This window comes from Rattus rattus, chromosome 6 (assembly GCF_011064425.1).
Source record: "Rattus rattus isolate New Zealand chromosome 6, Rrattus_CSIRO_v1, whole genome shotgun sequence".
NCBI lineage: Eukaryota > Metazoa > Chordata > Mammalia > Rodentia > Muridae > Rattus > Rattus rattus.
The window spans coordinates 129,742,145-129,759,098 of record NC_046159.1 but is presented as its reverse complement, the minus strand read 5'-3'; the positions used below and the strand labels follow the sequence as shown (position 1 = coordinate 129,759,098).

Below are 16,954 nucleotides of genomic sequence, written 5' to 3'. Positions count from 1 at the left end.
AAAGAAAATCACATCCCAGCAGCACTTGGGAGTGTGCAAGTGTGAGGAGAAAGAATTTCAGGTCCACTCGGACAGTCTAGGGAAACAACGGCTCAGAGAAAAGTTCAAAAACAAGTGTGGCATGTTCATACACACCTATAACTCAGCACTTGGGAGGCCGATGGAGGTGGACTATGAGTCTAAAGTCAGCACGGTTTTAAGATCCTGTCTCAAAGAAAATGAACAGCCATTTTGACAGTGATGTACTGCAGTGACGGGGAGGGGGACAGGCTGGCCTTCGACCAGTCTTCAGAAGTATGTGTCCGTGTTATAAAGGGCCCAGGCTCCACCCTCAGTTGTAAAGGGCCCAGTCCTTACCCTAATATCCCTATAAAAATGCCCAGCTCCACCCACTGCCAGAACTCTGGATAAAGACAGAGGGCAATTGATGCAAATGGAACTGTAGATGATCCAGGGAAAAGCCACTTGACTCCTCTGTGGCTGTTGCCTGCCCTGGATCCATGGGGGGGATGTATAAGTGATATCCTGGAAGGATGAAGCAAACAACCACATCTAAGGGCTGGCAACTTAAGACAGGCACTTCTCTCCTAAAAAGACGGAATTTCATTGCGTTTCTTTAAAACGCTTTAAGCTCTGAGCCCAAATTGCTCCCCACCCCCCGAAAAGGGACAATGCTTTCCAGATCCCGCAAGTAACATTCTCCACCTGTCCCCAGAACGTGATAATTCCTGCCATGTGAAAGACATTCCCAGGTTTGGAATAACTATACAATTAATACACCGATGATGGGCAATTCATACAAAACATGCAATGAATCAATAAGGGCTCGTGTTTGAAAACAGAACTGGGGGAAAACTCGCCTCTTTGCTGGCGACCACTTGGGATGCTTCTGTTTTAAGTTGGAGGCCTTAAAATAGTCCTTTAAACATTTTTGTAAGATTACATTTCAAAGCTAAATATTCCCATCACGTTGAATGCTAAAATGTATCCTACCAAATCGATGCTACATCCTTCTTGCCAAGGAAGAATCCACACAATCCCATCAGGTCTGGACAAAAGCATGTCCGCTGTCCCAGGAAGCATTCCCATTAAATAGCTAAAACCATCACTGGAATATTTTGAAAGATATATGAGAGAGAGATTCATTCTTGTAATGAACTTACTTAACAAAAGAACTGTTTTGTATTTCTTAGGTAAAGCTTCATTGGAAGTTCCGGGGGCATGAGGTGCAGCCTCATACTTCTGCTGTAAGAGAATCTTCCTATCAAACGGGACACGCCGAGCGCTTAACACATTAATTATCATCCTTCATCAAGCATAAAACTAATAGTCAGGAAATACAGCTGCAACGGCACAATTACCAATGCACTCAGAACACACCCTGAAGCAAAGAGAGCAAATGGCTCGCTTTTCATTAGCAGAGCTCGGCAATCCTCTCCTAAGACAATGTTTTCTTTCCAGTCAGAATCCCAAAAGGCATGTTAAGGGGCCATTTGCTTACGTAAACCTGGAGGACAAATTAATCGTGAAAACACTTACTTAAATTTCAAAATAGCCATTATCAATAGAGAATGCCGTTCCAAAATTACAGGTTTGAAAATTTGTTGGATGAAATAAAAATTTGTTTAACTACAGGCCTTGTGCTTTAGTACAAGAGTTCGAGATACTCAGACAGCATCATCATACTTAAACAGGGCACATCGGGAGCTAATGGGTCTCATCTTCATGTTTTGTGGCATACAATTTGATACACAAGTGCATCTATCTATAAAAACATAATGACCTGTGTATAACAGGATTCTATTATGTCCAATGGGAGTCCACATAATTACCTATCAGCTTGAATTTCTAATATGCCATCCCTGGAAACCGAGATGAGAATCATTCGGGAGGCTAATAAAAAAAAAAAAACAGCCTATTTGATGGGTTTGTGGGCGCTTAATTTGACTGTAACACCATCATACTTTAACAGATGTATCTATCCTACAAGATTATATTACAAATAAGCTATGCATTATTATTTAAGCTATAACTTAACAGAGGGTGAAGGGATATAAAAGGTGATAGTGAGCTGTCCGTGTAAAATATATGTAATTATGTCCCCAATCACAATTGTTAAACTTTCACTAAATTCTTGCTTAGTAGTCCTCTAACATAAGCAGCACAACCTCTCCTGTAGGGTGAAGAGCATGGCATGCCTCTCGGAGTCATAGTTTCCTCAGCCCAGGAGGCCAGGGATACACTCATGTTCTTCCATGCCTGTAGCCCTTTAACGTCATTGATATGTAGTAAACTCAAACGTTGAGTCTTCTTAAATTATATTTGAGGAAGAGGACATTTCATTTGACTCCCCAATTTATGTTTCATAAGACCAGTAACCTCTGGTTAGCAGTAAAGTATTTTTCTAGCATGCACAAGGTCCTAGGTTCAACCCTTAATGAAATGAAAGAACAGAACAGCCCCATGGAAGGGAAGGTTGACCTGCTCAGGCCAGGCTAAGAAGGGTGGGTAGCCTGAGCTGTAAGGTTAACTGATCTTCCTTGGTTGAGAGGGAGACTTCCTAAGATGCAGAAAACATCAGCAAATCACAGAGAAGAAATGCAGCTGCTTCCCACAGTAACACGGCCTCTGTGACGAGGGCTGCTTGCTAACTGTGCAGACATTTGGATGACAGACACAGTAAGAACTGAAAAGCCTCTCCTAGTAAGTCTGTAGAGTTGACGAAGCAAAACAGCGCACAGTCTGGGTGCGTTCACCGTGCAGTATGTCAGTGAACACCAACTGAGCAGGGTAGCGACTGTGAGGACCAAGCACGGGGCTAGGCCTCCTTCCTGAAGGCAGCATGGGCAAAGCTCAGGGCAAGTGGACACTCCTGGGTCCCCCTTGGACCTTTACTCAGGCAACATCTTTGAAGGTTTCTATCTCAATATTTTTGTAGATCTGTCGGTGACTCATAAACATTTAAAATCAGACATGCATTTTACAGCAGGTAGCGGGTACTGTTTTGATGTTTCACTGGCAATGTGGACTTAAAAATTAGAAGTGAGCAATTTCAAGGTTTACTTTTCCTAGTTCTTGCCTGATAGTTTTCTTTCAAAGACAACTCCCCAACAACAAGGGACCCACTGTTCTCTCCTGTCATTCTTAAAGTCCTTCTGGGATGACAATCACTTTCTTATCTTGATGTGCATTTATCTCTAGTGGCCATCAGGGCAGGCAAGTTCCAAATCAGCTTCAATACTAAGAATCAGATACTGCACACAAACCTCCTTTGAGTCAAGAATCCTTGAGTTTAATGTAGCTCTTTCAATTAGAAATTGTTACGATAGGCCTACGAAAAATTCCAGTCTTACATCGGAGGTACCTTCAGAATAAAGTGTACTTTTTCTTTCAGAAATAGGAAAGAAAAGAAACAAATCTCAGATCTGCATATTCAGAATTAAGAATTAAAAGTAGGGATGTAACTCAGTGGTGGACTGCCTAGCATATCTAAAGCCCTGAATTCCATCCCAGGTAATGGAAAAACGAAACTAAACAAAAAGTAATTAGTTATTTGTTCTTGAGCGATCGATCTTGTCTTCAACGATGTCAGATAAACATGGATTACCATGATATATATATCATGGTATATATATATCATAGACAGTTCTCTCTGACAGGGGTCTGGGAGTAGTGATAGTGCCATGGGTTTGGTTTATAATACAAACAAATCTTTTCACAAGATTTCCTAGTGAGACTCTGGCTTTCATACCTTTAACGTTGTGAATTCGTATGGTTGATAGCCTTTGAAGCTCTCATGGATGGCTGCCATGGTGTGAGAAGTTTTCTCCCAAAAGTGGAGCAGAGTGGTCTGTAAAGAAAGATGAAAAAGTCGGTAATGTCCTGAATGACCCCATCTGAACTGGGTCCCCAGAGAAGTGATCTACAGCTTTCCAGGTCATCTCAACTCTGTCTTGTTCTATCTCTGGACCTCCATTTCTTCCCATGATTCATTAGACCTTGTCATGTTATCCAACTAAACTCCCAATGCTAAGGTTACACCTACCACTTGGGACCCTCCCCTCACCGCCATCTTTGCCCCATTCAGTCCATTCTACAAAACCCAAGGTTATTCATTCATCTCATTTTACAGTGATTTGACTTCTCCAAAATTTCACTGGCAATAATTTTTTGAGGAGGGTAGTGGTGGTGACTCAGAGTCTCATGGATTTCCTGGAACTTGTTTTGTAGACCAGACTAGTCTTGAACTCAACAGAGATCCACCTCCATCTGATTCCTGAGGACTAGGATTAAAGGCCTGTACCACCATGGTCCCCTCACCGGCACTCTTAAAAGTATTTTTCTGTATAGGATGCCTTTTCTAGAGGTTTGGGAAATATAGTAAAAATTTACTGCCTCTAGTTTTCTTCCTAAACTTTTGAATTCTTTGAGTACAAGGAGCTGGGCTATAGTAATCTGCCCATTCCCAACAACTAGCATCTGGTATTTCACACCCAGTTGGTGTCAACAGCACTGAGGATAGACACAGGACTACCCTGAAGGATGTCAATATTAAGAGAGATAAAAACCAAGTGTCCTGGATAAGCGTCACATCCTGAGACATGTAGGGTATCGTGCTAACAGGGTCTAGACCAGGATCTGCAAAGACATAGATGGAGAATAGCATTCAGGGCAGAAAGGAGCCACAAAATGCACGCAGGAAAAGAGAAAACTCCACCCAGTATAGAGCACATAGTTGTGACTGTACTGCTATTTAAACTATAGGGCCCGAAAGGCAGAACCGAGGATGCATTCAGAATCCAGGAGGCCCAGGTCATACTTTCCATCCAAACACAAACTTTCCCATTGTCTAAGCCTCTGGCAAGAAGTCTTTGTTCATGGAGACAAACATCACTTTGTTACCTGATATGTTGCTAGCATGTGAGATAAGAGGTTACATCTGCTTGCTCCAAGAAGATCCACCTTTTGACACACATCCATCTTCAATTTGTCAAAGTTTTTCTTCGCGAGGCGGACTTGTGTCTGTACCTACAAAAGTGAAGGCGAATCTCTGACACACTGGAACCTCCATGACGTTAAAATTTGCAGGTGAGGAAAGACTAGTGAAGGGTTGCTCTGTCTTACATAAGAAAGCATCATTAAGTGTTCCAGATGAATGAGCAGATCTGACATCCATTCTTTCCTTCCAACAGACCTAGACAAGAACCATGATGATTATACTTTTCTAATAGAATTGCTATATAAATTATATGTTTTGCAGAATGAGATTAATAACTCTGTCTCCTCAGGGCAATTACAAGCTGGTCATGGTGAAGGTTGAAGACATACACATCCTGAAGAAGATGCTTTGTTCGAGAGTTTTCTAGTCTCTGGGACAGAGTTCCCACACAGTCCTCACTTGACTTTTCCTAACATTAACATCGTGCGTAACCTTTGCTAAAATGGAGAAACTATCATTGACACAATCCTATTTACTGGTTTCTATATTTTCTTGAGGTTTCACTTTTTTTTTTCTACTAACATAATTCTACGGTTTCAGGAGCCAATTGAGGCTTTATATCAAAGAATTTTTCCACGGCCTAAAAAACATTCCTACTGATAAATTTTCAAATTTTTATGACTGAGTGATGAATACCAGTGAAACTCCATCCACCCGTGAACCACACTGTAATTCAGGGAAGGAGTGATGGCCAGGAAAGTTCTGCACATGTTAACTCTATAGCTTATGTTGCAAGAGAGCAGAGTTTTCAAATTTAGAGGGCTAGGGTTATAGCTGAGACAGCAAAGTGCTTGAGTAGCCTTTGGGAGGCCTGGCATTCTATTCCCAGCACTCCATAAGCTTGCACTCCATAAGCAGCACACTCCTGTAATTCCAGCAGTCTGGAGATGAAGGCAAAAGGATAAGAAGTTTCACCTTTATATAATGATATTGAGGCCAGCCTCAGTTACATGAGATACTGCCTAAATATATACACACATACATACACACATACATACATACGTACACACATACATACATATGCACACACACACACATACACACACACACACACACGTTTTTAAAAAGTGAAGTCAAAATTTCCCCTTCTTCTAATCCAAGGTACCACTGTATTATATTTTAGATGGGGAAAGCCAGATGATTAAAAAAAAAAAAAGAATAACATTTCATTGAGACTTTTTTATTTGATGTATGAAAATCTATATACAATGTGTTCTACTTGATAATTTCAAATATTACTTTAAAAACCTCCTGAGTTACAGAAACGAAGCAGATGAGTCCTACAAGTGAAGCTGAGCTATGAGGTGCCTTTTCATCATGACATACCAGGCAGCGTGGATCACGTCTCCTTTGTCCACCACTGTATCACCTGGCAGCCTGGTACAAGGCAGGCGTGTACTAAATACATGCTTGTGGATACAGTGCTTCCCATGCCATTTTAGAATGTCCATAATTAAAGCCTTTAAAATAGCTTTCTAAGTAGTGATTTGGGGGGCTGGTCAGATGTCTCAGTGGGTAAGGACAGATGCTACCAAGCCTGATAATATGAGTTCGATTCCTGGACCCCACACAGTGGAAGAAGAGAACCGACTCCCATAACTTGTCTTTCTAACCTTCACATATGGGTTGTGCCATAGGTATCCAAAAGGTCTACTTTTAAAAAAAAAGATAGTGATTTCTTTTCTCACCAAGGTAAATACATTATTTGATATAAATACAGTTAATTTATTATTAATAGCACTCACAGCTTACAAATCCATATGGAATTATACAATAAGAGAAATGAGTATAAATATAATTGATTTAATTTAATTACTGCATAGTAATAAGCTACTTTAGCTCTTGTAATGACTTTTCTTGGTTGGTGATGACTGAAGCCTTCACCAGGGCACGGGCTGACTCAGGGTAGGGCTGGTTCTCTGACTTAAATCACCATGCTACTGTGATCCTTGAAGCACCTTCCGCTACTGCCTGGAAAATCAAGAAGCTCAAAATTGGATTCTACATAGAAATACAAGCTTCACTATGGGATTGTAGATGAGTGGAAAATGATAAGGCTAAACATTTACCACATCGATAGAATTAATACCTATGAGAACAGAGGATGTATGAGTAGTGTGCAGGTTGATGTCATTATGCAGGTGAAAGCAGACTAGATAAAACGAGGCCTGTCATTGGACGAGGAGGGAGGGAGGCGGGAACAGAGGTTTTAGTAAGGGAGGGAGAGGCAGAGAGAAGGGGAGCGAGGAGGAAGGAGCTGAGAGAACATGGCGGCCGATGTTAAGATTCTTCTCTGTACATAGTTACAGGTTATTATGACTTTTTAAGGATTTTGTGTTATCTAGATGGGCAAATTATACCTTATCAATTGGATCAGAGGATATTGTGTGGTGTGTTCTTTCATGGGCGACGTAATTGAGGAGGACTGACCAGGTCAGAGGGAGCCAGGGAGGGAGGGCATGAGTGGTGTGAGCTCAAACAGGTTGTGACAAGTGCATGCCCTTTTTTGTTTTTTACAGCAACAGTAGCATGTATAGCACACACAAAATTTTCTAAGGATTCTTCTCAATTCCCTATCTACGGGGCTGAGACCAGTGGACAGTAGCTATTAGCTCCTCTCAGCCTGACCACATTGTGAGCACAAACACCCTGGAGACTGATTATTCATTAGTGCAGAATGAAGACTAAAAATGCCACCTCCTGGGAGCTCTGATAAGAAGTTTAAAGTGAGTGAAATATCAATAATGTTCTGCCATCCTCGGAGAAGAGAAAGGAGATGGAAAAGAGAGCCTGGCTGCTGTGGGCGGGCAAAGAGGAGGAAACCCAGATGGACAGAATTTTAGCAGCTGAGATTTCTGTTGTAGATCACTAAGGGTGAGCATACTCACCTAGAAGGGTCTTTGCAACTGGGGCCTGAAAATTAACTGTCCTCAGCCACTCCCTTTGAAAGGGGAAGGAACATGTCTGGGGTATGAGCTTTTGTGCATTCACTCATTCAATACAAGTTTATAGAGTACCATGAGTCCGGTCCTATGTTCTGTATGACACACATTACCTGCAAATTACCAATAACATACTAACATGTAGTCACTAAACGTTTATGAAAGAGTGCACGCTGTTCTGAGCATGCTAAGCTTCTAAGGTGCTGAGAGAAATTGGCAATTGCAGTGCAACAAGAGGATAGTAAGAGTACTGAGAGAGCACAGACAAGGGATGCCACTGGGGTAGGGGGTCACTATAAAGTGATGGCATTATTACCACTGGGTGGTGTAGTCCCAAGGATTGTCCTTCCTACATCCTCTTATACTTTGCCCTGTGACTTAGTAGTCTCCCCTATCTCTGGAATCAGGCTTGACCCTGTGACTTGGTGTCGGCCAATGAGAAGCTAACAGATGTAAAAAGACTGGAAACCTTTTTTCAAAAGGGAATGCCAGCCTGTTTCCACCTCCCCCCTGCCTCCTTTGTGATGAGAACACACTCAGATTGGCCAGAGGGGTGTGAGCCACGTGGCAGGGGAGACTTGAGGAGGAGAGCTCAGCCATTGTTAGCAGAACCTGCCCTGCCCTGTAGCTGGCTGCCAACCACTGTGTACGGAGCTGCCACACCAGAAACACCCTGTCAACAACAGACTGGTGAGCACTAAAAAGATGCTCATTGTCGGAAGCCTTTGAAGGCTATGATGGTTTTATTTCATGGCTTGATTATAACCACAGATTATTGAGGTAAACAGGAAACGGGCAATGAGGGCTTCTGGGAAGGGCCAATGCAATCGCAAATCTATGTATGTAAAAGGTATGTAAAAGACTGCCTCACTTATATGGAAATTCTAGATTTTTTTTTTTCCTAACAAGATGCAAATCAGATTTTTTTCCCCTTGAGTACAAATTTTGGTTTTTGCCTTACAAGCTCACTGACTGATAGCTTCTCTAGGAAGTGAGAGCTTGTGTCCTTCCCTCGTAACACAAACCTTAGGAAGGCATACAGTTTGAGACACTCCTTAGATGGTTTTGTTAAGATTCTGAAGGATAATTTTAGAAACGGAGAAGATGTCGATGGTGACCCAGTGAGTTCTGCGAGGCCATAGGCTTGTGTGTCGATGACGGCGATTATTAAAACACTTAATGTGCCGCCGAGCTCCCAGATGCTGTGCCCTTTCTATGCCAAACATGGAGGAGGTTACACTGTTGGGCATTTGGAGTCCAGAAAAGTTTGTTTAATAGTTTGTGTCCCGTGTCTTGCTCTCCAAAATGCACTTTTAGCCCAGCCCAGGACAAAACTGGAAGGGACACAGCAGAGGACAGACCACCGTTGCAAGGGCAATTTCACATGCTTCCAGATGCACTTGAGTGAAAATGTTTTGATTATTATTCCTCTCCATCCCATATAAATTAGATTCAATTACATAAACATCTTGAGGAGCCCCTGCGGTTTTCAAGGCTCTTTAAAACTATTTTACCCAAATAAATGCGCCCTTTGTTTATTTCTTCATTTTGCTTCCATTGCTCTACCTTTCTCTTCTTCTTTCCCAAACTTTAGGAAGTGGCCGTGCATATTAGACCCTCTTTAGTCTGGATCCTGTCTTCCTCAAAGGCCACAGAAATTCAATTTACCCGAGAAAGCAGCCACCTCTCCCCTGCCAAAACTACAAGGCATGGCTCTGTGCTCACTCCCTGCACTGTGAAATTCTACCTCTTAGCCCCCAACTTGAACTACCCAGGGCAAAGGCAAAGGGATTCATCCTTAGCTCACTCTGGCCTTGCTACCCAGTGAGGGAAGGTCTTCATATTACTCCACAACCAAGTAATTGGAGAGTACTTTTGTTGTTTTCTAAGTGTTTTATTTCCTTTAAGAACAACAACAAAAAATTCTACTCTGAGTTTTAGATTTTTTTTTTCAGGAGGTAACACACACACACACACACACACACACACACACACACATCCTTTAGGCAGATAGTTATTTATATCAGCTGTTGGTAGTGGTAGGCACAAAGAGAAGTTGAGTGGGGATTTTTTTTTTTATTAGCGAATGTCTAACGACAGATTAGGGGAGGGGTTCAGAAGAAAGAACAAACCGTCCTACAGCAATGACTTATCTAAGCATTTGACTTGGAGGAAGGCAAGGGTGATCAAGCTACACTAAAGGGACTGAGCAGGGCTATGAAAAGTACTAGAGCTGCCCAAGGAGAGTATGAAAGGCACTGAAAAAGAAGCAATAGGGAAGTTCCTCCAATCCATAGTGAGCTGCATAGCTGGGCTGCTGAGGACCTGTGGAAAGGTGCTGTGAGATGAAGGAGAAGGTCAGATCCTATCCTGGAGGACAGACTTTTACTTTAGTTTTGACCTAGGCACAGTAGAAAAACCTTGGGGGCGTTCAAGCAAGAGGGAGCCAGGACCCTTACTTTGAGTTTGGAAAGATCATTTGCTGCAGTGTGCAGACAGGCGGGAGGAGAGAGATGGAGGTGGATAAGGATAGACTGAAAATCAAAGGAACGGCGACGGTGGTTTTAGACAAGTGTATTGATGCTGGATACAGGAAACAATGTGCTGACCCCAGAGACATTCAGGAGACAAGAGGACTTGAGCAGAGGGCGTATGTGTGAAGAAACTGCAGCCTCCCGTTCCACTCTGGGTCTACAGCTACCTTCTGTAGACACCCTATGGGCAAGCATCTGGGATATCCTAGAGTCTGCATTGCAACTTCCGCTACTCTTTCACATCTTCACACAATGGCCTCCCAGGGCATCCTTGCAGGGACTTGGACCCTGCCAAACATTGCCTGGCCTTAGTGGATCTACACGATGCCTGCAGTCTTCCATCTTTTATGCCTTTAAAGTCAGTGCCTTATAAATAATGGTTCTAAGTTCTGCAGTCAACTTGGGATGCACCCCCTATCCCAGCTATTATCAGCATGTATGTCTATGAGGTACACTCTCCTAGGCTTTACCAGAGATAAGACCCCTCCCCACTACTACTCCATTCTCAGTCCAGTCTTTTTCTTCTCATACAAATTAACACCTTTGCAGGTTCGGTCCTTTGGCCAGGGGGGGGGTAACTTGTCCTCAAAAGTCTTTCCCACCGTCCAGTACAGAAGGCCAGGTTTCTCTTTGGTAGTGCTGATCTCTCCAGCAGTTACAGCTGCCTTGAAGCCAGCACCCACTCTTCTTCCTGAGAAACTTTAAGTCTGACCACACATCTGCCAAACAAATTAATCCATTGTCTTCAATTCAGTTTCACTCAGATTCTCAACACAGGCAGAATGAATGCAAAATTCCTGCCCAAAACGCCATACAAAGGGTCCCCATCCCGATTCCTGATAGAGTCCCCATTCCCCTCCCCTCTAAGGTCTGTGGTTCTGTCACATCCTTGTCTTTTAAACTCCCACCAGAATGGCCTATGGAGCTCTGTTTACATACGTTGCAAACTCTTTTCTATTCTAGCCATAAAACACTTCCGGGTCTAAGAAAGAACCATGTGGTCAGGTTAAACATAGCAAGGCCCCATTCTCAGTTGCAATTTCTGTCTTAGTTTATCTTTCCTGTTGCTGTTATAAAATACTGAAACAAAAGCCATTAAAGGGGAAAAACAGTTTATTTAACTTCTGGTTCAAGATTCAGTCTACGGCAGAGAGGTCGTGGCAACAGGTGCTCGATGCAGCCAGGAACAGCGCATCCCTCATCAGGAAACGAGAGGAATGAATGCTGTCGCGCAGCTTGCTTTCTTCAGTTTATAAAATGGAGGCTCCCAGGCTGAAGGAAGGGTTCAACCCACAACTAAAGACTGCCTTCCCATGTCAATTAGCATCACTAAGACAAGCCCTCTCAGGCACGCCCACTGGCTCAAATCTCTAGTGTTTCTATACTCTCTCCAGCTGATGGTTAACATTGACCGTCACAACCCAGTTAAATCCATCATAAGATACCATGATGATTGCAGCTGGAGGAACCAGATCCCTGAGGATGTTTGAGCTTAGAAAAACAGAAAATTAGTCTCAATGAGTCTTTGAATGGCAAGAGTTCCAAAGTCAGGGAGTCCTGACATTTGAGTTATGTGTAGAGAATTGGTCTGCAGAGAAAAACAGAAAAGAAAAGGGAAGCAGCGAGGAGATGGCTGAGTAGGTGAGAATGCTTGCTTTGCAATCATGAAGACTTGAGTTTCAGTCCCCAATACCCCAACCATGGCTGTATGTGCTTGTAACCCAGTATTAGTGTGCATGGCAGGGCCAAAGCTTCAAGTGCAATGGCAGATGCTTAGTCTCCAGGTAACAAGGTTTGCAAAATAGAGGAAGAGACTCCTGACTTCTTTGGCTTCTACCTGCATCGACATGACACCCACACCCGCACACTCATATATGCTACACATAATAAAACACTTAATGCTGTACACACGTGCGCGTGTATACACACACACACACACACACACACACACACATACACAATTTTTTAGAGACCAAAAGAAGATAGGGGAATTAGGGAGAAAATAAGGAAGAGTTTTCTGATCAGCTCCCTCCTTTGCCTTAATGAATTGAAGATGGCTCTCTGTCCCCTGGACCCAGCCGGCACTAACCTAGGTTGATCATAGTTGCTTTCTGGAAATTCTTATGAGAGGCTCCAACAAGCTTCATGATAAAGATACGATTCTATTTTTGATTATCACAATCTCTGAACTCTTTTGTAATGAGGAGGTAGTCACCGTTACTGTGACTTTAATTTGCGTTTCTCTGATGACTAATGATGCTGAACTTTTCATTTTTACTTGTCTTCTATAATTTTAGTAATAAGTCTACTCAGAGCTTTTGCCCAGTTTGAAAAATCAGGCTCGTTGTCTGATTAGTAAGTAATAAGAGTTCCTCGTATGTTCTGAATACGAATCATTATCAGATACAACTTTGGACATATTTTCAAGTCTGAAATTGCCTTCCATTTTCTTAACAGTGCCTTTTGAAAAGAGAAGGTTTCACTTTTGATAAAGTCCAATTTACTAAGTTTTCTTTGGTAGTTTGTGTTCTTTGTGCCTTAACAATTCCTTTCCCAGCACAAGGCAAAAGAAATTTTTACTATTCTTTGTCTTCTGGAAATTCAATGTTTTTTTTATAAATAATATTATAATCACAGCCATTTCAAGTTCATCTGTTATACATGGTATGAGACCAGTGTGCAGGTCTGTTTTGTACGTGGACATAATAACTGCTACAGCATCTTTTGTTTTGGAAAAGAGGTCCAATCATCCACTGTACCTGGAATCGACATCAAAATCAGTAGGTTACACACATGCAGGCTCATGTCTGGGGTCTCTACTCCATTTGACTGACGCACCCCACTCCCCAAGGCTAGCTTTTGGTTTTCTATATTGTTTTTGGTTTATAATTTCATCTGTCTATGCTTTTTATCATTTCTTTCCTTCCGCTAGATGATTTTTTTATTTATATTTATTTTATTTAATTTTTGAGAAGGAAGTTTAGGTTACAGGTCACGATCATCCACATTTTCTTAAGTGAATCCTTAACGGTACAAGCTTCCCTCAAACATTACTTTACCTGTATCCCACTCGGCTTGAGACACTGATTTCCCTTCTTTTAACTCAATGCATTCTGGTTTCCCCTGTGATGTGTTCTTTGGAGCAATGGGCTGTTTGGGTGGCTATTGCTCTATTTCTACTCATTTGAGAGACAATACAGTTTAATGCAACTGATTTACAGCTCAGCTCTGTTGTAGTTTTAGATAACGTTCTTAGTGACTTCGATTTTTAGGAATTTATTTGGGAGGTAGATGCAAGGCTCAGTGATGGACTACTTGTCTGCCATGCATGGTTTAAAGTGGTTCTTATGGATAGCACAGAGTTAAACCTACATCTTTACAAGGTCCAGTCTCCTCCCCAAGACATGACGGGAGAAAATTCACCCATGAATTCTAACAATACAGTATGCAGAAAAGACGTGCACATAATATATACACACATACAGTCGTATGCATATGTGTGCAATGGCACTTAAAGAAAAAGTGGCCATGAATTTGGGAGCCGGATACATTGGGAGAAGTAGGAGAAGAGGGCAGGATGGGGGCCAAAGCCAGCAGTACTTGTGTATAATGTTCTCCAAAGTTAACATTAAGCAAGGAAAGATGCAGTTTCCAGCACACTCTTCTTCATTTTATCCCATTTTATGGACAAGAGGGGCCTAGGGGCCATACGAAACACAGTGAGAAGAACCAGTTAGCTTGATGCAGAGCCTGACTTCCTAAGTCACACACGGTTGCTGCAATACTGTCCCTACACTATGCAGTCATCAGTTCTAGGCTTGGTTAAACATCACAGGATGACTTACTGTATCAAACTTGAGGTTGTAAAAATAGGACAGTATTTGCTTGTTATGCTATTTCTGGCATCCCTGAGCTCTCAAGGCTCGCTGGCAGTGTTTCAGTCCTTGCAGGCACAGCTCACACACATCTGGTGACTAAATGTTCGACTACAGCTTGTGCACATGTGCTCCCTCCCACACTGAGCTTCCGTGTTTCTATAGGGCCCTTTCTTCTCTACGCAATTTAAACACTTTTTTTTTTCCCTCAACGGCCATAAAAGTAAAACAGGGGCCTAGTAGTTCTTTCTGGTTTCTTGGCTTTCGTGTGAAAGTGAAATCATCTGACATGTATTTTCTGGCTCTGCGCACCGCAGGTCTAAGAAGAACGGCTAACACGGAAGCCATGAACTGTTATACTCCTCTCTGCACGAGTAAGCAAGGCTCCTTGCCCCAGTTACTGATTCCACAGCCGTGACAGGAGGAGCATAAGGTGATCAAAAAATACGCTGTACTAGAAAACAGGGATGGCCACGACCAGAATCAGAAAGATCAGGAGTCAGCTGGAGAGGTTCCCAGGAGCCAAAGAGGAGCTAATCCAAGCAAGCATTGGTGCAGCTAGTGCAGGTAAGGATGGAAGACACCTATATACTTGTCTATGAGATCATAATGAGATTTATGAACCAATGTGAAGCCAGACAGTTTCACTGGTAATCTGTAGAAAATACCTAAACTGATTCACTACTCTCGATAAAAAGAAGAGAAACAAGAAAAAGAACTGTTGGTTCAGCCTTTGCTGTCAAACTGTCTACTCAGAGATGTGCTGAGATATGAGGGAAAACTAGGCATTCTGGAGTCATCCAAATGCTCACACACGGCAGGAAGATGAAATGCACTGAGGTGACTGATTTCTAGCAGTGGGACTGACTTCCCAAGGTTCCACTTCACATTCATAACGGCCTTGTTATTTCAGTGCTTTTGAACTTCAGCCTAGATTAATCATTAGCTTTCCTAACTTCACATTTATTTATTTCCCTTCTTTCTTCTCTTCTCCCCAAGAAGTGTTACTGAACACTTACGAGCTCCTGGCGTCTGGATGTGTAAGGGATGAATCCAACTGTCTGCAATGTTGAGTACACTCTACTGTGTGAATGGGGGTAACATGACCAGAGTGGTAAAGCAAAGGCTGTATAAGAGAGAGGTGAAGGCAAAGTTTTGGGGCATGGTGGGTTTTAGTTTCTATTTTAGGACACGACTGTAGAAAGGACACCTAGAAAGATAGTGCTGGAGAAGAAATCAAGAAGAAATGAGAATGAACCACATGGCTCTCAAGCATGGAGAACGTTCTAAGCAGAGAGAATCCCTGTGAAGGCTGAAGGGTGGAGTATGCTTGGTCTGTTTAGGAACGGTCATCCCCCGTAGTTCTGTGGATCTGCATCCCCAATCTCTCTATGTCCCGTATTAATGTGTAGGTTTGTCTATAAACAGAAAACATCTTCTTCCAAATCAGTGGATGCGGTTTAAAAGGTTTATTATAAAAATGATAGATATGGATGGTTGTAATATGTATTTACAGAGAATGTGTGTGTGTGTGTGTGTGTGTGTGTGTGTGTGTGTGTGTGTGTGTGTGTGTGTGCACGCTCGCTCGCTCACAGGAGGCTCACCTGTCCACAGAGTATGTGTGAAAGAAAGAGGATAATGGTGGGTGTTGTTCCTGCCTCCATTTGAGATAAGGTCTTACCATTGTACACTCCAGATGAGTTGCTCTGCCAGCAGCTGGGGACAGTCCTGTCTCCAACTCAAGTCTTCCTACAGGCCCCACTGGGATACAGACATGTGTTACTATGTCTGGTTTTACACAGGTTATAGGGATTTGAACCCAGGTCCTCACATTTCTCTAGCAAGATTCCAGGGAAGTATTTTGAAGCATAAGACGTTTTAGAGGCTGGCAATATTGGCTCCATGGGTAATGGGGCTTCTCATAAGCCTAATGACCTAAACTCAATCCCCAAACCTGCACAGTGGAAGGAGAGTACAAACTCCTGCAAGTTATTTGTGCCCTAACCTCTACAGGCATGCACACCCCACTCTGATAAATAGATAAAAAAAATTAGAGGTTTTCGAACAAGAACATTGAGAGATATATGTTTGATGGATACAGGGAGGGGGAAGCTTGGGGGTGGGTAATCTGGTATTAGAGACTAAGTCTGGACACTGCATGGAGATAAATCTTGATGCCTGGGCCTGTTATGTCAAGATCTTAGTTAAACATCAGACGTTGAAAAGTCAATGGGGAGCAGGCATGGAGGCGTAGGCTGTTTTATCGTGAGAAACTGGACAGAGTGTGGTGGCCAAGCTGTTTTTGATTAAATGAGGCAGAGGTAAACAGTTAGATCTGAGAGAGAGAGAGAGAGAGAGAGAGAGAGAGAGAGTGAGAGAGAGAGAGAGAGCGAGGAGAAGGCAATAAAGAAGTGAAGAGACGCCACGAGAACCTGCCCATGTTTCCATGCTGCAGCTGTGACGGTTATCGATACTTCAGACACGAGGAGGATTCGACTGTTACTGATTTCTGCCTAGCCTTGCACGACCTTTAACAACTCAGCAATAATGAATGTGCCACGACAAGGTCAGGGTCAAATTTATAGGACAATTAAGTAGAGCCCT

At 42.6% G+C, this 16,954-nt stretch overlaps 1 protein-coding gene across 4 annotated transcripts in view; it reads right to left on the bottom strand.

Moving 5' to 3' along the window:
* Positions 1–16,954, bottom strand: part of Ica1 (islet cell autoantigen 1) — a 135,524-nt gene that overhangs the window by 34,206 nt on the left and 84,364 nt on the right. For all 4 annotated transcript variants that reach the window (XM_032906943.1, XM_032906941.1, XM_032906942.1 and 1 more), the window contains 2 exons: positions 4,903–5,028; positions 3,752–3,850 (listed from right to left, as the gene is read on the bottom strand). In XM_032906943.1, coding sequence (XP_032762834.1) covers positions 3,752–3,850; positions 4,903–5,028 — 225 coding nt within the window. The remainder of the gene's footprint in view (positions 1–3,751; positions 3,851–4,902; positions 5,029–16,954) is intronic.